The sequence below is a fragment of the Gopherus evgoodei genome, chromosome 3, assembly GCF_007399415.2.
Source record: "Gopherus evgoodei ecotype Sinaloan lineage chromosome 3, rGopEvg1_v1.p, whole genome shotgun sequence".
NCBI classification, from domain to species: Eukaryota; Metazoa; Chordata; order Testudines; family Testudinidae; genus Gopherus; species Gopherus evgoodei.
In genome coordinates this window covers 171,539,195-171,563,614 of record NC_044324.1, presented here as the reverse complement: position 1 = coordinate 171,563,614, position 24,420 = coordinate 171,539,195, and the positions used below count along the sequence as shown (strand labels likewise).

The following is a 24,420-nucleotide window of genomic DNA, read 5'->3' as shown; positions in this document are numbered from 1 at the left end:
TTTCCTGGCAGGGACCATGGAAAAACTGTGGGAAACTCATGGGGTGAATCACTTGGTTGCCACCCCGTACCACCATCAAACCAATGGCCTGGTGGAAAGGTTCAATGGAACTTTGGGGGCCATGATACGAAAATTCATCAACGAATTCTCCAATAATTGGGACCTAGTGTTGCAGCAGTTGCTGTTTGCCTACAGGGCTGTACCACATCCCAGTTTAGGGTTTTCACCATTTGAACTTGTGTATGGTCACGAGGTTAAGGGGCCATTACAGTTGGTGAAGCAGCAATGGGAGGGGTTTACGCCTTCTCCAGGAACTAACATTCTGGACTTTGTAAGCAACCTACAAAGCACCCTCCGACACTCTTTAGCCCTTGCTAGAGAGAACCTAAAGGATGCTCAAGAAGAGCAAAAGACCTGGTATGACAGACATGCCAGAGAACGTTCCTTCAAGGTAGGAGACCAGGTTATGGTCTTGAAGGCGCAACAGGCCCATAAGATGGAAGCATCATGGGAAGGGCCATTCACGGTCCAAGAGCGCCTGGGAGCTGTGAACTACCTCATAGCATTTCCCAATTCCTCACTAAAGCCTAAAGTGTACCATGTTAATTCTCTCAAGCCCTTCTATTCCAGAGACTTACAGGTTTGTCAGTTTACAGTCCAGGGAGATGATGCTGAGTGGCCTGACGGTGTCTTCTACGACGGGAAAAAAGACGGTGGCGTGGAAGAGGTGAACCTCTCAACCACCCTGGAACGTCTGCAGCGGCAACAAATCAAGGAGCTGTGCACTAGCTTCGCCCCATTGTTCTCAGCCACCCCAGGACGGACTAAACGGGCATACCACTCCATTGATACAGGTAATGCTCACCCAATCAGAACCCCACCCTACCGGGTGTCTCCTCATGCCCAAGCTGCTATAGAACGGGAGATCCAGAACATGCTACAGATGGGTATAATCCGCCCATCTACCAGTGCATGGGCATCTCCAGTGGTTCTGGTACCCAAACCAGATGGGGAAATACGCTTTTGCGTGGACTACCGTAAGCTAAATGCTGTAACTCGTCCGGACAACTATCCAATGCCACGTACCGATGAGCTATTGGAGAAGTTGGGACGTGCCCAGTTCATCTCTACAATAGACTTAACCAAGGGGTACTGGCAAGTACCGCTAGATGAACCTGCCAAGGAGAGGTCAGCATTCGTCACCCGTGCGGGGGTGTATGAATTCAATGTCCTTCCTTTCGGCCTTCGAAATGCACCCGCCACCTTCCAGAGGCTGGTAGACGGTCTACTAGCTGGACTGGGAGAATTTGCAGTTGCCTACCTCGATGATGTGGCCATTTTTTCAGACTCCTGGCCCGAACACCTACTCCACCTGGAAAAGGTCTTTGAGCGCATCAGGCAGGCAGGACTAACTGTTAAGGCCAAAAAGTGTCAAATAGGCCAAAACAGAGTGACTTACCTGGGGCACCGGGTGGGTCGAGGAACCATAAACCCCCTACAGGCCAAAGTGGATGCTATCCAAAAGTGGCCTGTCCCAAGGTCAAAGAAACAGGTCCAATCCTTCTTAGGCTTGGCCGGATACTACAGGCGATTTGTACCACACTACAGCCAAATCGCTGCCCCATTGACCGACCTAACCAAAAAGACCCAGCCAAATGCCGTTAAGTGGACTAATGAGTGTCAAAAAGCCTTTACCCAGCTTAAGGCAACGCTCATGTCTGACCCTGTACTCAGGGCCCCGGATTTTGACAAACCATTCCTAGTAACCACAGATGCATCTGAGCGTGGTATAGGAGCAGTGCTCATGCAGGAAGCAACAGATCACAACTTCCATCCTGTCGTGTTTCTCAGCAAGAAACTGTCTGAGAGGGAAAGTCACTGGTCAGTCAGTGAAAAGGAATGCTATGCCATTGTGTACGCCCTGGAAAAGCTACGCCCATATGTTTGGGGACGGCGGTTCCAACTACAAACTGACCATGCTGCACTAAAGTGGCTTCATACTGCCAAGGGGAACAACAAGAAACTTCTTCGTTGGAGTTTAGCTCTCCAAGATTTTGATTTTGAAATTCAACACATCACAGGAGCTTCTAACAAAGTTGCTGATGCACTCTCCCGTGAGAGTTTCCCAGAATCCAGTAGTTAAAAAGTGTTCTTAACATGTAAAAGTCTGTTAGTTATATACTTAGTAGTATATGTAAAGGTGCATGTGTTGTATTGATCTGTTTATTTTCAAGTTCTAGAAGGAAATTGCCGCCAGTGAGCTTCCCCACTGTCTGCAATTTGGGGGGCGTGTCATAAACAGATAGCTAAGGGTTAATGTCTCTTTCACCTGAAACACCTGACCAGAGAACCAATCAGGAAACCGGATTTTTTCAACTTTGGGTGGAGGGAATTGTGTGTCTGAGTCTTTTGTCTGTCTGCCTGCTTCCTCTGAGCTTTGGAGAAGTAGTTCTGTTTTCTAGTCTTCTGTTTCTAAGTGTAAGGACAAAGAGATCAGATAGTAAGTTCTATGGTTTCTTTTCTTTGGTATTTGCATGAATATAAGTGCTGGAGTGCTTTGATTGGTATTCTTTTTGAATAAGGCTGTTTATTCAATATTCTTTTAAGCAATTGACCCTGTGTTGTATCATCTTAATACAGAGAGAACATTTGTATTTTTTCTTTCTTTTTTATATAAAGCTTTCTTTTAAGACCTGTTGGAGTTTTTCTTTACTTCAGGGAAATTAAGTCTGTACTCACCAGGGAATTGGTGGGAGGAAGAAATCAAGGGGAGAGCTGTGTGTTGGATTTCTAGCCTGATTTTGCATTCCCTCTGGGGGGAATAGGAAAGTACTTTTTGTTTCCAGAATTGGGAACAGAGAGGGGGGAGTCTCTGTGTAGTTTCACAGAGCTTGTGTCTGTGTATCTCTCCAGGAGCACCTGGAGGGGGGAAGGGAAAAAGGATTATTTCCCTTTGTTGTGAGACTCAAGGGATTTGGGTCTTGGGGTCCCCAGGGAAGGTTTTTCAGTGGGACCAGAGTGCCCCAAAACACTCTAATTTTTTGGGTGGTGGCAGCAGGTACCAGGTCCAAGCTGGTGACTAAGCTTGGAGGTTTTCATGCTAACCCCCATATTTTGGACGCTAAGGTCCAGATCTGGGAATAAGGTTATGTCAGGTTCTGTGGTGAGGATAAAGAAGGTGTTTGGAGGAGGCCATGGGGAAGTAGCCCAGGGAATTGTAGCTGTCATGCAGCTGTTACAGGAGGCACTATAGACAGCTGTGATCCACAGGGCCCTGGGCTGGAACTCAGAGTAGAGGGCGGGCCCGGGTTCCCCCCAAACCTCCCAACTCCTGATCAGACACAGGAGGAGTTGACCCAGACTGTGGGGAAGGTCACTGAGGTGAGCAAATCTGCCAATAAGCACAGGACCCACCAAGGTAAAGGAGGAACTTTGTCACAACACATTTTAATTAGCCTTGGTATCGGTCTTCCTCCCCACCACCCCTACCACTCCCAACCATACAGGGGTACTAATATTATGGCAGAAGGTAAGTCACCAGTGTTTAATGTCACTCGTATGATTCTTGGATGCCCATTAAGAATGGGCCCTTCCAGTACCTTCTTTTTCTTGAAGGATACATCCTTGAGAGATGTTTTATCTGTTGTTCTTTCACCAAGCGTACTCAGAGAAAGATGGAGGCACAAATGAAATTTTTCCTCCTAGAGAATTGATCCAAGCCTTCTCAGACTTTGAGAGAGAAGAGCTACAGCCAGGCTTCAGACAGTGGGCTCGTGAGCTGTGATCCATTTTGAGCTCCTGAACTACATACACTCACAAGAACCATTCAGTCACATTACACTGGTATCAGTGTCTGATGAGCAGAAAGAAGCACCAATCCAAAGATGAACCTCAGGCACGGGTTGCCATTCCCATTACATGGCAAGAAACAGAAGAGTCATCAGCTGCATGACTTCTCTTGGGCTCATTTATCCAACAGCCGTAAGCCTGACAAGATCCATGCTAGTGACCCAGTACTGACTTCCAAGACAGCACATTTGGCACTCTCTAAATCGGCAAACTGCAGCCCTCAATGCCAACCCTTTGGTACAGACTATGGCGCTAACTGCCTTGGCACTCAGAGCGTCATTACAAGTGCCTCTGTGATTGTAGCCCCAGTATCTTCCATCTCAGTACCAACTACACCAATGGTACCCACTATTTCAATTCTGAGAAACTTATTGGTGGACTCTGTAGTGGAGTCCCCTCTCTTTAAAAAAAAATAGAGGTGATAGCTAAACCACCAACCTTGTAGCCACTGGTACTGCAGGTCAGAGAGGTATCCCTGGTAGTGACCTTTACTATACAGAGATGGTATACATGAAAGACCTGTCCCTCTCTTAGAGGAGGTGGTGTAATAATTGGGTCCTAACACACCTACTTTAATTGTTAGCCTAACTGATAAAAATTGGGTAAAGATTCAAAAATTGTTACAGTAATTGTTATATAAAACTATTTTTAACAAGTTAAAAAAGGATACAAAAAACTAAATTTAAACAAAAAACGGTCTACTATTACCACTCAAGGACTGTGTTAAAATTATGACTGGTAAATAAGTAAAAAATCGAAATTCAATAAGTCAATATTGGTGTATCAAAATTAGGCCTAATTGATGGACAAAATAATGAAAGGATAGATTATTCCACTCATCACCTTTTTGGAGCCCTTAAAAAAAGACTTTGGGGGAGAAGAGGGAGAACTTTTTACGATCACCACAGGTGTGGCAGAAAAATTGTTTCCATAACACCAGACCTTAATACTCTGATGGGGACACTAGTCTAGGTGTAGTAAAAAGAGGTCTGGGCTTCATAGGGGGTCACCCTATCTGACACCTCCCATGTGACCTCCAACTCAATAGTTCTACCCATTCCAGTCATGGTTTATTTGGCACCCACAGGTGTACAGCCAGACTTCAAGAAGTCTGCTTCATCAACTGTCTCTAGGGCTAAATCGTCCTCCTCAAAGAGACAAATCAAGTGACATTACAGCCACAGATACTTGAGAGGCAGGAGAAGAGTGAAGAAGAACATCAGCTACCAGGGGAAAAGCATTCAATTTCTGCCATGGTTTGCTCACTGTCCCCTGACAAGTCAGTGAATCCACCCCCCTCAGCTGGTGAGTTTAAGGAATTCCAGGACCTCATGAAACACATGGTAAAAAGCTTAGGCATACATCCCTGTCATCTCGAAAAGAGCTGACAGGAGGTACTGAGTCCCTGCTAAATGATCTGAGTATTTCTAGATATTCAAGAGCAAGTTCCCTCATAGTGGTAGCAGTACAAGAGATCAAAACATTGAGCCCTTTCAAGTCCACATTGAGCAAAATAGACTCAAAGAAATTGAAACTCTTTAGCCTTAAGCTGTATTCATCAACTATGCTCCAGAGGTATGGCTAACTATTATGCCCTTCTCTCAAAATAAGATTTTTTTTAATTGAGACAATGTTTCAATTTATAGGCAACTATCCAAAGACTAGTAAGCGGAGATGAAATATACAATGGCAGAAAGACATCTGATTTTATGTACTTCTCTATTGTCATAGCTTCAGTCCTCAGGGATCCTCAGGCAGATCCAGGCAACAATCGAGGACCTCACATTTGAGAATAATGAACTTTTCAACAACAGGACAGAGGAAGCACCCTCTAAAGGATTCTAGGGCAACTCTGCGTTCTTTGAGACTCTACATCCCAATTCTAAAGAGGAAACACTCCTCTACATCCCAATTCTAAAGAAAGCACTCCTCTGTCAGATATTACAATCAGCCACAGAGGACCTAAGAGCCACTGAAGAAGAGACAGAGATTCCTGTGAAAATGACCCTCTACCTCCTTTGCTGTCCCATGGTTGACTCCAGCATTGAAATCCTGCTAGAACCACTTGAGGATCTTTTTTGTTCTACCCTCACACCATCCCTTGGGAACAACCATTTTTATTTTTGAGAAGTTTGGGCATGCATTACCTCAGACTAGTGGGTCCTAGAGATCATAAGCAAATCCCTTCCCTGTCCTTTTTCAGAGAGCCTTCTCACAAGAGACTGTTAAAACAAGTAAACTCCTTTCTATAGCTGGGAACTGTGAAGGAGGAAGTGCCTTACATTTCAGGGGAAGATGCTTTTATTCACATTATTTACTGATCCCAAAGAATAATTATTGGGTTTGTGGCTTAGCCTGGACCTTCAGTGCCTCAAAATGTTCATCCATTGTTTCAAATTCAGGATGATGACTCTAGCCTCCATAAATTCCCTCATTAGATCATCAGGACTGGTTTGCTGCTCTTTGCCTACAAAATGCCTGCTTCCATATGTCTAGCCACCCAACCCACAGAAATACCTCAAATTCCTTTAGGAACATTCCACTATCAGAATAGGGCTCTGCTCTTTGGGCTATCTACAGCATCAAGGGTTTTCACCAGGTACCTTGCAGCAGAGGCAACTCATCCAGGTAGATAAGGAATCCAGATCTATCCTTACCTCAACAACTGATTCGAGGAAGAGCTTGAGGTGACTGACTCAGTCCAAGTAATTCTAAAGTTCTTTGCCTCGTTTGGTCTCAAAGTTAATAGACAAAAATCCACACTCAGTGTTGCCTAGATAGAGTTCATAGGAATCCTATTAGACTCCAGATAGTGATAGCTTATCTTCCAAAGGGAGAGCCCAGACAATTGCAAGTCTTATCAGTCAACTTCAAGTTCACCCAAGAACATCAGTGAAAGCATGTCTCAGATATCTAACACACTTGACCTCATATACTTATGTCACCTAGCATGCCAAACTTCACCTACACTCCATGTAAGGGTGGTTGAAATCACTGTGTCTACCCAGAAGACACTTTATGGACTTGATGGTTATGATCCCACAAGAAGTCATCATTAAACTAGTGGAAAGACCCTTCTCAGGTGTGCAATGCAGTACCCTTCTTTACACCTCTACATACTAAGACTCTAGTGACAGACAACTCCACTCAGGGATGGGGAGAGAGATCATCTAGATCATCTTTAAATCAGTAATAATTACTGATCTCAGAAGACTGGATATCCACGTTTTTCCATATCTGGATGACTGGCTAATCCAGAGTAAATCCAGTCTGCAAATTTTGGACAATATCCTTCAAATTCAGTTTCTCTTTGCTCAGTTTGGCCTGAAAATAACCAGTGACTAGTCAGTTCTATGTCCTATGTAAAGAATAGAGTGCATTGGGGCTATTCTGGACTCCACAACAGGAGATTGCCTATCTGCCTCCAGAAAAAAGTCCAGCTAGGCTCAATTTATGCAATAATCTGCAGGTTTATCCAAGAACTGCAAGATCTTACCTCAGGTTGCTCGACCACCTGGTCTTCTGCATTTACGTGACTCAGCATGCCAGACTTCACCTGTGCTGAATGCAAAGGTGGTTGAAATCTGTATCAGCCGAGAAGACATCACATGGACATGTTCACTTTGCATCTTGAGTCCTGGCCTCATTAAGTTGATGGATGAATCCAGTGATATATGTTGCAAGGTGATCCCCTTTTCTCCTCCAGTTCCATCAAAGATGCTAGTAACAGATACATCCACTCTGAGCTGGGGACTATACCTGGATGATGTACAAACACAGGACTTGTGGACACCTCAGGAGTCAGCTCTTCATTTACACATCCTGAAGCCGAGAGCCATTTATTGAGCTTGCAAAGTCTTCCTATTATTCAACAAGGGCCTCACCATAAAGATTATACCACACAATATGGCTGCAATGTTTTATCTGAACTAACAAGGCAGGTCAAAATCCACTCAGTTGAGTCAGGAGGTATGTGTCTGGAACTTCTACATTTGTCATCGGGTCACTTTCAAAGCATCTTATCTCTCCAGAGTGCAGAAAGTTCTGACAGATTGCCTCACCATAAAATTAATCAACCATTACAAATGGACTCTAAAGGATGAGGGGTTTCAAATGATTTTCAGCAAATATGGTTTTCCCACCTTTGATCCATTTGTTATCAAACAAAACAAGAAGTGTCATTGTTTCTGTGGCAAAGGAAGAGAGTTCAGGGTCAGTTTCCAATGCATTCCTGATTTCATGGTGCTTGGAATGTCTATATGTGTTTTCTCCAATCCCACTGATTCCCAGAACCATCCGAAAATTCAAACAGGAAGTAGCCAGTATCATTAATATCCCTGGTGTGGCCAACACAGTTTTGGTACTTAGACCTTCAAACCTCATCCATTCAACCTCCCAACCCCTTACTGTTACTCTGAGGCATAATCTCTGAGTCATAGTCAAGTCTCCTTGCACTCTGCACATCACAACATGGACATTGAATGGTTAACTCATCAGAAAGTTTGTTCGGCCATGTACAGAACATTCTCAGTGAAAGTAGGAAAGATTCTACTAGGAAAACTTACCAGGCTGAGTGGAAGAGATTTTCGATATGGGTTCATCATCATCAGTTATCGCCTTCCACAGCTTAGGTCCTAGACATGTTAGAATAATTCCTGGAATTCAAAAAATTCAGTCCTGTAAATTAGTTTCGTGAAGGTTCACTTATCAGCCATCTTTGCTATTCACTCTGTTATTCATGGACATTCTGTTTTTTCCCACCCTATGATTGCAAGATTTTTAAAAGGTCTGATATGGGTTTAACCCCCCGAAAGAAAACCAGTCCCTTCCTGGGAGCTTAATTTAGTCCTGGCAGGTGTGACAGGGTTGAGACTCACCACCGCAGTGCCTCCTGTTTGGCACATCTGGGAATTAGCTCTGTCCTCTGCGGGGCACCCTCTGCTGGTGGTGTCCCATCCATCGTCTGCTCCCCTGTTGGTGTCTGGACCCATGTTGCTCCCCGCTCTGCTGCGACCTCTTCAGGACACTGCCCTCCGGCATGCCTACGGCTCTGGTCTCATCCTCTTCCAGGGGTGTGGTGTTATCAGAAGACCTCCACCTGCACCTGTTCTAGTGGCCGGCTGCAGCCTCAAAGTCTAGCCCCTTTGTCACGGGGGCCAGCCACAGCCTGTATCAGGCCATGTTCCTCCTCAGCCAGGTGCAGTACAAGGGGGTAGGGGGGACCCAGGCCCAACCGCTACTCTGGGTCCCAACCCAGGGACCCTCTAGCAGCAGCCCTCCTTCTCTCCCCTTCTCAGACTTTTGTCCCTGGGCCACTTCCCATTTGACCCTGTGCACCTGCTTGTCCCTTTGTAACAAGGCCTGCAGCCTGGGGTTTTCCTTGGCTGGAGCTCCCCAGCTTCTTCTGCGCTTCCCCAGCACTGCTCTGTCCAAAGTGCTACCTTTCAGCCTAGGAGCCAGTCCTCCTCCTCTGGCAGTCAGGGAGAGACTGCCTTTCCACCTGCTAGACAGCCTTTATGTAGAGCCTAACCTGGCCCTGGTTAGCTCCTAACAGGCCTCTGTTGATTGGCTGCCGGCCTGTGCCGCCTGAAAGGCCTGTTCCAGCCTTTTTCTCAGGGGGTGGGGCACTGCCCCACCACAGCGAGTCTCATGTTTCCACCTTGGTCTATTTCACTTATCAGCAAAGAGCATTTTTGTTGGCAATAGCATTAGCAAGGAGATTAGGGGAGTTACTGTACCTGATGGCAGGACATCTATATAGTTTCTTCCATAAAGCTAATGTCTCATTAAAGGTCCATTCCAAATTCTTATTGAAGGTGGTTTTCAATTTTCACTTGAATCAGGTCATTAATCTGCTGATGTTTTTTCCTGAAATCCCAAACTCACAACAGACTGCCTGCTTTAGAGGTCTATAGGGCACTTTCCTTTTACATAGATTGAATGAAACAGTTCAAAATGCGTCTCAGGCTCTTTCTTATATATGAAGAGACAATGAACAGTCAGACTGCTGTGCCTCACAGAATCTATAACTGGATCTCGCTGTGCAACAAAATTTCTTACGAATTGGCTAATGCAAGTCCACCCCCTAGGATTATTGCCTATTCTACTAGAGCTCAAGCTGCCCACTCTCTCTAAGGAATGTTCCTATTGTGGACATTGGTAGGTCTTGCTTCCACAATGGTATAATACTGAGTGAATGTGGGGCTGTATCTAGTGGTGATGTGAACTTTGGGAAAAACGTTCTATAGTCTTTATTTTAAAAGACTACTGGTTCTCACTTCCAACATGTCTATTGCTTGGGTGTCATCAACAATGGAATATATATGTGGACATGCACTCGAAGAAGAAAGTTACTTACCTGTACACACACATTCCACAATGTGCCCTACATTTTTGCTACTATGGAGTCTATTTTTATAAGGATTTCAGTGATGAAGGAACTGGGGGTGGGGCAGTTTGAGTGGCCCAGTCTTTTATGCCCTCAGCTGGGGGCATGAGGACCCTGAGGTCACCTGCCTCACTCAAACAGGTACTGCTGACCAAAAGTCTCTTGCTCAAATGAACTGGACACAGACCAGCAGTGGACAACACATCTTGAAGAAGCAAAGTTACTGTGCAGGTAGGTAAGAGTGTCTTTTCCTTCAAAATAATAATGAAAATTGCTGCTTCTTGTCTTATAAATTTTGTTATATTTCAGCAGTTAGCAATATGCTTAAACCTTTCTTAAGAAGTGGTAACTAAATCATATGCATTTTTCTTCTTTAGGTTAATCTGGGAACATACCTGTATAACAACAGATTCTTATCTGAGGTTCAGAAATGCAGTGACTTTCTAACTTCCTCTTCCATAGCTGTATACTATAGTGTGTGCCGCAGCATGCTCCCAACGCCAGCTAAGTGCCACTATACATTTAATCTACGAGATCTCTTCAAGGTATGTTATACTGCAGTAAACATTTTAGATTGCCATAACTATTCACAATTTTTGTGCAGAATGAACAAGCAAGAGTATATATAATTTTGTCTACTGAATGTAGCCTGGTTCTTGGAGTTAGATTATTAAATTAGTCTTGCTATCTGGAGTCCTATGATAGTTTCTCTTTGGTTTATGACATACAGGGAAAATAAATTTGGAGATTTCCATATAATCCAGTCTTTGCTTTCAGAATTGCCAAGATCACTCAGAAATAATAATTAATAAATAGAAGAAAACACAGGGCGGAAATGATAGTCTCCTTCAGACTGCAAATTGTTCATTTTAAAAGTATTTGTTGCTGCCTACCAGAGTGGCCGTAACATGAGCGCTATATACTAACCTATCTCTCACTTATTTGTGCACTGGTATATATTGTTTTATTTTACCTTTATTGCCTTCAGTAAAAAGATGTGTTAACATTAGAAACAAATATTTAGGAACTAAATAATTTTGGCCATTTTCAGCCCTGCGACAAGTGGGCACAACTCCATTGACTTCAATGAAGTTGAACTTCCACTTATACCAGGACTCAATTAACCCTTTATCTATATTCATTTACTGAAAAGATTAAAGTTTAAATCAAGGCTGAGCATATACATCAGTCCCTGTTGTGCATGATCTACAGATATAAAAATATGTTCATGCACTATTAAAGGTTTCAATAAATTGTGATTTCAGCAAGTGTAGTATTTCTTATAAAATAAAATACTACAGTATCTTACAGTAATGGAACTCGAACAAGAGCTATTTTATGAATTTTCAGGGCCTCATGCTGCCAGGGAAGATGGGAAAGGGGAAATAATTAGGTCAGGAGTTGCTTCTATTCCTAATATGTATGGAAAGTTGGCTCATGTAAGCTCCATGTGTTGCAAACTGTCCATCGCAAAAAGTACCCCAGGCAGTCACTTGCATTGCTTATGCTTATGGTTGACCAAATATGGACTGTCATCTGGCTTATACCAACAGCCAGGTGGTAGAGCTTGGATTGAGCTGCGCCACCCCATTAGGACTCCTGAACCCACTGTGCCTCAAGAGGCACAATATTTTCAGTAGTTCCTGATGCCCAGGGAAGATACACCTGCTGCCACATCCTATAGGGGATACAATGTGCACTTATTTTCATGTCCTCCCACCTTCCCTGGCTAGCAGGATGTTGTAAGCATGGTCATGGCCCAGGAACTGTCATGTTACCATCCCCTGTGTGTGGGAAGTATAAGGTAGGAGAAGGCTTCTTGTGCCCTCCTGCTCCCTTGAATGTATGTGCAAGGGAAGAAAACACATACCTTGAGTAAGAGATATTTGAATGCTTTAGTTCTGATTAAAATGTGTGATACTACTGTTGATAAAACTTAATATAATATATGGTAATTTAAAAATAAACATACCAGGATCTCTTTTAGTAATCCAATTACCAGTAATTTAAAACTTCATATAAACATGATGTACTAAAATTGCTAACAGGTGCTCCAGGGGTTGTTGCAAGCCCACAGGTCTGTTATTGTCTCAAATGAAACTGCAGCTCTTCTCTTTGTGCATGAAACAACCCGAGTATTCCATGATCGCCTGATTGAATCTGCTGAAAGAGAGATTTTTTATCAGTTTCTTGCAAATGAACTCCATAACTATTTTAAGGTAAATATATGTATTTTTCTTCAGACATTTTTTTTAGACATTGTGCATTTGTTTTACGCCCTTTTGGAAAACTTCCTTAGTTGTAAAAAATAATAGTAATTATAGATGTATAAATTAAGGGCCATAATCTGCTCTCATTTACACCAATATAAATCATGTGTAACTAAGAGCAGAATTTGGCCTGATGTTAAAAAGTTAGCCTGCTCCTCAATCCCCCATATACATAATTCTTGCTGATTTCAGAAGGAGTTCCATGTGAGGAGGCTTGCAGGATTGGGCCCTTAAATATTAGATGACTGATTCTATCTGACCCTGTATGGGTAAACAAAGGGAGGGAAGAGGGAGGTCTTTCTCCATCTTCTACCGCAGTTGGAGATGAGCAGAAGCAAGCATACTGGAATCTGATAACACATAGAGCTTTCTTTTGATAAAAAATAAATATTTCTCTACATGTAGGTGATAAGATAGTTTTCAGCTGAAATTTATCTGAAAAACTAAGGAAATCTCTCACCATACTTTGCTTTAGGTGCTAAAAATTAAATAATGAAGCCAGGAATGACAATAATATTCACTCTCCCATTTATGTACTGTATTGTGGTGTATTTATATCTGTTTAACTTGTTGTCAGGAAATATGAGTTTGTAGCAAACGATGAATGTTTTCAGTCTGTAGCAATTTAGGAATGTTTAAAATACTGTACAACACATTTTTAGTTGTGAATTTAGTCAAAGAGGAATTATTTTATAAGAAACACCAACCTTGCTTCCTATGGCACTCAGTTTTCCATGGAGTTCTCTCTTACAGATATTGACTAGGCTTAACCCTTCTTAGTCTGTGGGATTTAACAAGATCATAATCCAAGGTGAAATGCAGTAGATTCTGTGTTTTTCACATAACTTGACAATTTGACCAATTATTAGCACAGTGCTAAATATGCTACAAAGGCATTAACATGCCTTTAACATCTGGTGCCAGATTAACATTGGCTGCCTTTAAATTAGGGCAGCCCGATTGACCTCGTTAGAGCTACATCAGTTTACACCAGCTGAAGAACTGGCCATTAGAGTTTAACTAGCTATTCCAATAACAGTTTGCAAGAACAAAAACAACTCTTAACTAGAAGACACATTTCACTGTTTTATATTTAGTCAGGTTCAACATTAGGCAAACCGTCAGCTTCTAGGGTTGTACCATGTTTTGAATGTGGCAAGTTGAAAGCAATTTTACAGGAAGAATCAATTGTAATTAGTAATATGTAAGTAAGTAATATGTGAATCACAAGGGAATTACTGATACACAACTAGTCATTGAAATACTTCTCTTGTAGTACTTCTCTAATAGACTGCTGTTGTGTAGTGTGTGTGTGTGGTGTGTGTTCGTCTGACAAGTTGCATGCTTTAAATGTTTTCTTGCATTTGCAAAAGTTAATTGGAAATAGAAATGCACAGAAAACATCTGGAAGATCAATCATTTTAGATGGGGAAGGGAAATCAATTTCATGGCTATCAGTCTTCACCAGGTCCCTTCAAATAGGTTGTGATAGATTACAATATGTTTGTTTTTCCCTGGAATGAGACAGATCTTATGTCTAGAACTTGTGTTAGTTGTACTAAGTTGGTGGGTTACACACACAACAAAATATATGTCTGCAATTGCATCAGGTTTTGTAAGCCAAATACAGGAATGTCTTTATTTTAATATGTATGGGTTGGGAGTTACAAATCTCCTAAAATAGCATAGTGAACATTTTAATAAATATAGTGAAGATTTTTTTTAAATACTGATCAATTGGGAGAGATATAAATGCAAAATAGAGTAATCATCTGTTTTCCAGACATCCATAATAAATTGGTACTGATTATTGATGAGCAGTAAGTATCATTTTAAAAGTAAAAAGATTTCATTTTAAATGTTAGAGAACAATACATTGTTGATTTGTATACCCTTTACTTCAAATCCTTTTTTAAAGATGCTAGTAAAAAAAAATAATGCTCAAGAGAAAAACAGCATTACAAGTTACAGCCAGCAATCCATGCTAAATTGCTGTATTTTGCTGCAAAATGATAAAGAAGCTTGTTTTATTAATATGCTCTCCTTAGAAAACACTATTTCTTGTCAAAGGCACTCTTGAATGACAAAAATACTTTCTCTGTTTGAAATGGTCTTAATGGTTGAACACTTACTGAATCTAAACATGAGAGCTGAATGGATTAAATCAGACCTATAAGCAGCAAAGAGCAAGTTCTTCTTCAAGCAATTGTCTACACAGATCCTACTGAAGGTGTATGCGTCTTGTGCATCTTTTAGTCAGCAATGCACTTTGTACACCGTCATGCCACTGACAGCAAGATTATAAAGGATGGAGCAGCCCCAACCTGCCACTTGATTCCTTCTGACCTCTCATGACAGCAAGTCAGAACTACAGTGTCCTCCTGCCTCCTTATTTAGAATTAGGATAATAGATAGTTATAGGCCTGGTCTACACTATGGGTTTATACCGAATTTAGCAGCGTTAAACTGAATTAACCCTGCACCCGTGCACATAACAAAGCCTTTTATATCAATATAAAGGGCTTTTAATATCGATATCTGTACTCCTCCCCGAGGAGGGGAGTAGCACTCAAATCAGTATTGCCATTTCTGAATAGGGTTAGTGTGGCCGCAATTCCACGGTATTGGCCTCCGGGAGCTATCTCACAGTGCACCATTGTGACCGCTCTGGACAGCAGTCTGGAGTCGGATGCACTGGCCAGGTAGACAGGAAAAGCCCCATGAACTTTTGAATTTCATTTCCTGTTTGCCCAGCATGGAGAGCTGATCAGCACAGGTGACCACGCAGAGCTCATCAGCACAGATAACTATGCAGTCTGAGAATCGAAAAAGAGCTCCAGCATGGACCACATGGGAGGTACTGGATCTGATTTCTATATGGGGAGAGGATTCCGTGCTAACAGAACTACGTTCCAAAAGACAAAATGAAAAAACATTTGAAAAAATTTCCAAGGCCATGATGGAGAGAAGCCACACCAGGGATTCAGTACAGTGCCATGTGAAAGTTAAGGAACTCAAGACAAGCCTACTAGAAAACCAAAGAAGCAAACGGAAGGTCCGGGGCAGGGCCGCAAACATGCCCCTTCTACGCTGAGCTGCATGCAATTCTAGGAGGGTCCACCACCACTACCCCACCTCTGTCCGTGGATTCCGAGGTGGGGGTAATCTTAGCCTTGCCTGAGGATTCTACGGACGGGGAAGATGAGGAGGAGGACAAGCTTGCAGAGAGCACACAGCACTCCATTCTCCCCAACAGCCAGGAGCTTTTTCTCAGCCTGACAGAAGTACCCTCCCAGCCTTCCCAAGCCACTATCCCAGACAGTGAAGCCATGAAAGGGACCTCTGGTGAGTGTACCTTTATAAATATAAAACATGGTTTAAAAGCAAGCGTTTTTTAATTATTAATTTGCCCTGAGGACTTGGGATGCATTTGCGGCCAGTAGAGTTACTGGAAAAGTCTGTTAAGATGTCTGGGGATGGAGCGGAAATCCTCCAGGGACATCTCCATGAAGCTCTCCTGGAGGTACTCCAAAAGCCTTTGCAGAAGGTTTCTGGGCAGGGCAGCCTTATTCCGTCCTCCATGGTAGGACACTTGAGCACGCCATGCATGTAGCAAGTGATCTGGTATCATTGCATGACAAAGCCTAGCTGCGTATGGTCCCGGTGTTTGCTGGCATTCAAGCAACATCCATCCTTTATCTTGCTGTGTTATCCTCGAGAGTGATATCGTTCATGGTAACCTGGTTGAAATACAGGAATTTAATTAAGGGGAGGGACAGAGATGGTTGGGCTGTTTGCCTGTGGCTTAAAAGAAATCCTTCCCTGCATTTAGCCAAGGACGGGGAGAGGGGATGGCTGGCGCTGAGCTTTTTCACGTTTGGCTAGCTGGGATCTTCCCTGCTACCAGCCACGTGGTGGGGGGGAGGGTGGCTAGCAGCAATCTTCCATGATACCAGCCATGCGGTGGGGGGAGGGGTAAAGCGATCCTCTCAGAGAATTGGATGGGGGCAGTTCTGGTGCTGCACGTTAACAGGAAAAAAGAAGCACTCAACGGGCTTTGCTTGGTATTTGGGAAAGGAGGGCGCTGGATATATGAAGGCTGCAGAAGCCGAAAGACAATGGCTTACCGTGGCCGCATGCAAGCCGAATTCTGATGCCCGGACCTGCGTCTGTGATCTGTAACACTAAAGCCGCAGGCACTCAATATTAAGATGCAAAATGCGACCTTGTAGTGAGATCATATGTGCTATGTAATGTGAATAGTGTTGTTCACCGTGAAAGAGTATAACCATTGTTCTGTAAAATGTATTTTTTTAAATACTTCTCTCCCTTTTTTCCCCTTCCTCCTGCAGCTGCAGATTTTTCAAGTCTCCCTCCTCCTGAAGGCTATCTCACATAAGGCGGTGGAAAAAAAAGATGCAAGACGAAATGTTCTTGGAAATCATGGAAGTGACCTGCAATGAAAGAGCTCATCTGAATGAGTGGAAGGACGTGATATCAAAGTACAGGAAAGATGTCAGTGACCATGAGGACAGAAGGGAGCAACGTGAGGACAGGAGGGACCAACGTGAGGAGAGGAGAGACGCTCGAGATGAGAGGTGGCGGCAGGAAGATCTGAGGTGTTGAGATGCAACTCTGGGGCTGCTGCGTGATCAAATGAACATGCTCCGGCGTCTGGTGGAGCTTCAGGAACAGCAGCAGGATCACAGAGTGCTGCTGCAGCCCCTGTATAACCGTCCTCCCCCCTCACCATGTTCCTTAGCCTCCTCACCCACCAGACGACTAAGAACGCGTGGGGGGAGGCTCCGTGCACCCGCCCATTCCACCCCAGTGGACAGCCCAACCAAAAGGCTGTGATTATTTTGAAATTTTTTTAGTGGCCTTTTCCTTCCCTCCTATCCTCCTCCCAAACCCCACCCAGGCTACCTTGTCAGTTCTCTCCCTCTTTTTATAATTAATTAATAAAGAATACATGATTTTTAAATGAGTGACTTTATTTCCTTAGGAAGCAAGCGGTAATCGAAGGGAGAGGGTGTGTGGCTTATAGGGAATGAGTCAATCGGGGGACGGGGGCGTTCATCAAGGAGAAACAAACACAACAGTCACACCGTACCCTGGCCCATGATGAAATTGGTTTTCAAAGCCTCTCTGATGCACACCGCTTCCTGGTGTGCTCTTCTAATCGCCCTGGTGTCTGGCTGCCTGTAATCAGTGGCCAGGTGATTGGCCTCAGCCTCCCACCCCACCATAAAGGTCTCCCCTTACTCTCACAGAGATTGTGGAGCACACAGCAAGCAGCAATAATAAAGGGGACATTGGTTTGGCTGAGGTCTGAGCGAGTCAGTAACGTGCACCAGCGCGCCTTTAAATGGCCAAATGCACATTCTACCACCATTCTGCACTTGCTCAGCCTGTAGTTGAACAACTCCTGACTGCTGTCCAGGCTGCCTGTGTATGGCTTCATGAGCCATGGCATCAAGGGGTAGGCTGGGTCCCCCAGGATAACTACAGGCATTTCAACATCCCCAACTGTTTGTTATTTTCTGGTCTGGGAAGTAATCCCCTTGCTGCATCTGTTTAAACAGAGTAGTGTTCCTGAAGACGCGAGCGTCATGAACCCTCCCTGGCCATCCCACATGGATGTTGATGGAACGTCCCTTGTGATCCACCAGTGCTTGCAGCACCATGGAAAAGTACCCCTTTCGGTTTATGTCCTGGGTGCCCTGGTGCTGCGGTGCCAAGATAGGGATATGGGTTCCATCTATCGCCCCACCACAGTTAGGGAATCCCATTGCAGCAAAGCCATCCACTATGACCTGCACATTTCCCAGAGTCACAACCTTTCGTAGCAGCAGCTTAGTGATTGCTTTGGCTGCTTGCATCACAGCAGCCCCCACAGTAGATTTGCCCACTCCAAATTGATTCCTGACTGACCAGTAGCTGTCTGGCGTTGCAAGCTTCCAGAGGGCTATCGCCAATCGTTTCTCAACTGTGAGGGCTGCTCTCATCTTGGTATTCTGGCGTTTCAGGGCAGGGGAAAGCAAGTCACAAAGTTCCATGAAAATGCCCTTACACATGCGAAAGTTTCGGAGCCACTGGGAATTGTCCCACACCTGCAACATTATGTGGTCCCACCAGTCTGTGCTTGTTTCCCAGGCCCAAAATCGGCGTTCAATGGCTAGAACCTGCCCCATTACCAGCATGATCTCCAAAGCGCAGGGGCCCACGGTTTGAGAGAATTCTGTGTCCATGTCCTCATCACTCTCGTCGCCATGCTGCCATAGCCACCTCCTCCTCATCTGGTTTTGCAGATCCTGGTTCAGCATAGATTGCACGAGAATGCGCGAGGTGTTTACAATGTCCATGATGCTGTCTGAGCTGAGCGGGGTCCATGCTTGCCGTGCTATGACATCTGCACAATTCACCCAGGAAAAAAGGCGCGAAATGGTTGTCTGTTACTTGGACAGAGGGAGGGGTGAGGCTGTACCCAGAACCACCCGTGACAATGTTTTTTGCCCCATCAGGCACTGGGATCTCAACCCAGAATTCCAATGGGTGGGGGAGACTGCAGTAACTATGCATCCGACGAAGTGGGTATTCACCCACAAAAGTTCATGCTTCAATACGTCTGTTGGTCTATAAGGTGCCACAGGACTCTTTGCTGCTTTTACAGATCCAGACTAACACGGCTACCCCTCTGATATTTATATCCATCTGTTCTTGTGCCAGCATTGGCACTTAACTTAAATAACTTCTCTCCCTCCCTCATCCCTCCAATGTATTTGTAGAGAGCAATCATAATCTCCCCTCAGCCTTCATTTTGTTAAGCCAAACAAAGCTCCTTAAGTCTCCTCTGATCATCCTTGTCTGCACTTCTCTGCACCTGTTCCAGTTTGAAATCATCTTTTTCAAACACAAGAGACCAGAATTATGCAGTATTCCAGAGGAGGTCTCATCGCCAGGCGAGGATATTTTCTCCACAAATGGAAAATCAAAGAATCACCAAATTGTGACTGTGATGAGGTACAAATCATGTGACACATCATGAACAACTGTCCCATTTACACTTACAGTGGAGGTACAAGGAGGCTCCACCTAATTTATCCCAGAAACATTAGAATGGCTTTCAAACCTTAAAATTAAATTATAATCCCAGACTGATGCTTTTCAAATGTCATACAAAAGAAAGAACCAGTGACTAAATAAGGTAAATAACACATCCCTGTCTCTACTGGAAAGACCTCATCTCATACATCCTAGAATTGCATTAGCCTTTTTCACAGCCACATCACATTGGTGGCTCAAAGTCATCGACCAGTGATCGACCAGTACAACCAGGTCTTTCTCCTCCTCAGTTGCCTCCAACTGATATGTCCCCAGCTTATAGCAAAAATTATTTTTGTTAGTCCCTTAGTGCATGACTTTGTGCAATTAAATTTCATCCTGTTTCTATTACTCCAGTTTTCAAGGTCCTCCAGATCATCTTATATGATATTACCATAACCCTATTCCCTGAAGAACTCCCTTAGTAATCTCCCTCAAGACTGGCAGTTTATCTTTCACTATGACCTGTTGTAATCTCCCCTTTAACCAGTTCCTTCCCAACTTTCTTATATTAATTCTTTTATTAATCCCCATCTTTTCAAATTAACTAATAATTTCCCATATGGAACTGTATCAAATGCCTACTGAAATCCAGGTAGATTAGATCTGCATTTTCTTTGTCTAAAAAATCAGTTATCTGTTCATTAGTTTTTTGTTAAGTTTCACTTAAGCCCATTGAGTTTTTAAAAAAGGGTGGGGTTGTGAGTCATCTTCTTCTTTCAGTCTTGCCTAAGTAACAAGGGTAGATCTGATGGCAGAGTGCAAATCCCTAAGTTTAAAATATGCCCAGGATGCAAGACAGTTGTGCTTGCTAATGATGCACATTCAATATGTTGCATCATTTCAGAGTAACCCATTCTCTTAGTAAGTATACTATTTGAAACTGTCTTTCTAAGCGTGTTGAAAAGATACACTAGATTCCAATCTCAGTCTCCACCTCCGGTCCCAGTCTGCCTGCAGAGCCACTCATATTTTTCCATCTACCCACCAGCTCTCTGTCCCAGTCTCCTTGTCCAGTCAATTCCAGTCTCAAACTTCCTCCCCTGGCACCCCAAGGGATTTGCATTCCTTCATCCCCGACTCCTTCCCAGCCCAGTCCCAGTCTCACTAGGATCCTTGTCCTAACCTATTTCTTTCCATCTTCCCTGGTCTGATTTTAGTCTCTTCTACAGTCCAGTTAGGCCTCCTCTTTCTCCACACTGCCTGGCAGCCAGAAAGGGCCTCATTGAGAGCACATGATAGACAGTCTTCATGCTCTCAGTTCTGGTGCCTCGCCCTACCCTATCACAGAAAGCTGAGAACAGCATTTACAGGCATGCTCCTTCACTTTGTGAGGATATCATATGCACAGTTTGCCATGCTAGGAGCTGTGAGGGTGGAATCTTCAGAGATTTTAGCTTCTAAACTCTACTGAGCATGTGCAACCTGAGATTCTTCAGAGCTTATAACTCCTGCCAAATTTGGATGCATTTTAAAGTAGCAGGAAAAGGTAAATCCCTGACACAAAACACCACCTGCCAAATTTAAAGTTCCTGCTCCAAAGCATGGAGGCGCTAGTTTTGAGAAGAAAAGGACATACATTTAATACGGCAAAATATGTACTTTCCCTAATTTCATTCTCAGAAATGGCTGAACCTTTCTAGCTGTAAATTTCAACGGAAAAAAACCATCATTAGACAGATATCCAATATGGAAAATTTCAATACAATTAAATATGGCAAAGTTATGGGGAACTGAAATGAGGGTCTAATAACAAGAACTCGGGGGGAAACAATAATAGGCAGAACTACCATTTGATTTATGAGCAGCAGTGAACATTGCTTTCTAACATATAAAATGGTGAGGTTAATAGATTGAATTGTATTTTTAATAGAATCAGATGGACCAAAGAAAAATTGATGGACGGAGTCTACCATAGTTGTGGATTTTCTGGATATGAACACACCTCTTGAAAGTAAAATCTATCGAAACATCACTAACTATAAAAAACTTGTTTCTGTCTGGAAGATTCCAAACTAAAATGAATTCAATGAATACTAAGGTATTGAAAACAGACAGTTTGTTATCTGTAGCTATTAAACTAAATTTGGAAGAGAACATTTTAGAAATATTTTGAGCATGCCCAAAAATGCTGTTTTTTCAAATATAGGCATGTAAGTTGTGATAAAAAATAATATACCTAGTTTATATTTGTACATGCAATCTGGACAGTTATTATAGTACGCAATTACTTGATATCTGCATGCAGTGAGTACAGGTCTGTCGCATCTTACGCGCATTAAACATGCACGATTTCAGCTTTACACAGTCGGCAAAAAACAAAAAAAAAAAGGAGAAAAATAACAATTTTAATACTGTACATGTACTGCGGGCGATTCCACCCACTGTTACACTCAATGCAATTTTGACTATACATGATTTTCACTTTATGTGCTGACTGCAGAACGTAACCCCAGTGTAAGATGCGACAGATCTGTATTTAAAGTACACAAGTGTGAGTTTTGCAAGCATGGCAGGTGAATAGGTGTGTTTATTTGAAAATGTAGTCCAGAAGAGCTAGTTATTGGTGTTTTATTATTTTCATTGGGATCATTGGTTTCAGTTGTTAAGAGTAGAAGGATGATGCACTGGACTGAGACTCAGGAGATCTGAGTTCTATTTTTATCTCTGGTACACACTTTCATGATGACTTTAGACAGGTCACTTATTCTCTCTGGTCTCAGTTTCCCTTCTGGAACATGGGCACAAGGATCTGCACAGATAAATTCATTAAGTATGGGACACACATAGGTACTATGGAATGAACACCAATATAAGCCTATAATAAATAGTCTCTCACCAACTAATCTGTTCTAGTAACTGTGTTACTGACTATCTCTAGACAAAGTAAACTCTCCCTAATTCAAAAAGAATAATATGAAATCTACTGAATCATAGTAGCTATCATAGAAAAAGGATTCCATTGTCTCAAATTTCAAAGACTATTACCATATGGCATGTGGTCTATCCTTCTTTCCACCAACCACTCATTGGTATGTGTCAACTCAGTGAGACAAGAAATAACGTCAAATCTAGATTTAAATTAATACAACTTTTTTTTTAAATCCCTCCTTTTCCCCAATTGAAGTTAAACTATACTATCCTTTCTTAATTTAGCATTGTTTAATGTTAAATCAATGTTTAATGTTGCCAAAGACAACATTATATGAAAAATGCATGACAACATTTCATTATTTTGTCACCAGAATAATTTTACGGTGTCGTCAAGGAGTTATCTTAACTTTCCTATTCACACTATTAACGAAATGTCTCTTAAAGCCTTAGAATAGGACCTCCTTTCTTGTGAATTTAATAAATAATACACTTTAAAGTGTTACCAGAGAATTTCACTAACTGAATTGTTGCCGATGATCATAGCACAATTCTGCCTCTATGTCTCTGTACATGTCAATACAGAGTTCCCCAAATTCAGATACCTGATGTAGTTCCTGCAGTTGGAGTTGATTTGTTAGACTTGTATATGGTGTTCGTGTCTTCTGTATGCTGTAGAGCACAGCTTCCCACAAGCTCCCAACATGCTGTTAGGGGAGAAACAGTGCTGAAGCCATTAAAGAGGGTAGAGTTGGCAGAGTGGCATATAAAATGAGGAATAAGGAAAAGCAGAGTGCTGAGCTGTAGGGACGGATGGCAACATGTAGAGTCTTGAAAGTGAGGATAAGGAACTAAAATAAATTGAATGATAGAGACAATTGACATGGACAGCAAGGAAGAATAATTTAGCTGTAGCATATTGAATGGATTGGAGAAGGGAAAAGAGCAAGGCATAGAACTAGAGAGGAGGAGATTGCTATATTACTTGCAAGAGAGATCTGGGTGCAGGCCGGAGTTCTTTAGTGAGGAAAGGCAAAGGGGGTAAACATCAACATATTTGACATCAGCTTGCGTCATGGCTGTTTGGATTGTATATGGAACCAAATTCTGCCTGCAGATATGCTCAAATTGAAATTAATAGAAGTTACTTACATACTGGTATGGGCAGAAGTATATACAATATATTGAAGTATATATTTTTTCAAAACAATAAACACTATATTAGGATCACATCTCAGCTACAGGCTTCTTTTTTAAATTTAAAAATTAATCAGAATAGAAACTATTCTGCTAATCATCGTCACAAGTTTTATTTCTGTCCAAAGAAGTCAGCAGATATGTCTAATTCTGCTATGTGCTCCTATTTTCAGATGCTGGAGTTCTAACAATTTGTTTTTATGACTACATCACTGGTTTATACAATGATACTTCTATAAACTTTCCTTCCCACCTCATCTCCCTCCATTTCCCCAAAATTAATCCCCTCTGCTGACCATGAAGCTCACTGAGGAGAATCAAGGAACAAGAGATTTTTGGTCATTTTGGTTGTCCCCACTGCTGTTAGTCCATCTTCTTCTGCACTACTGTAAATCCACTCTGTCCCACATGAAGCTAAATCCTTCTCTCACATCCACGGTTATACTGTAATGCTAATTAACTTCAGTGGGGCTGCACCACTGTAACAAAGGGCAGATTGCAGCTTATAGTACAGGGGTCAGCAACCTTCAGAGGCATGTGTGCCGAGTCTTCATTTAGTCACTTTAATTTAAGGTTTCACGTGCCGGTGATACATTTTAATGTTTTTAGAAGGTCTCTCTCTACAAGTCTATATATTATATAACTAAACTGTTGTTATATTGTAAAATAAAACAGGTTTTCAAAATGTTAAGAAGCTTCATTTAAAATTAAATTAAAATGTTGATCTTATGCCGCCAGCCC

The 24,420-nt window shown here is 42.7% G+C and overlaps 1 protein-coding gene across 1 annotated transcript in view; it reads left to right on the top strand.

Moving 5' to 3' along the window:
• Positions 1-24,420, top strand: part of DNAH14 (dynein axonemal heavy chain 14) — a 496,436-nt gene that overhangs the window by 310,802 nt on the left and 161,214 nt on the right. Inside the window, 3 exon segments of the mRNA XM_030558364.1 lie at positions 10,615-10,782; positions 12,286-12,456; positions 21,520-21,609. Coding sequence (XP_030414224.1) covers positions 10,615-10,782; positions 12,286-12,456; positions 21,520-21,609 — 429 coding nt within the window.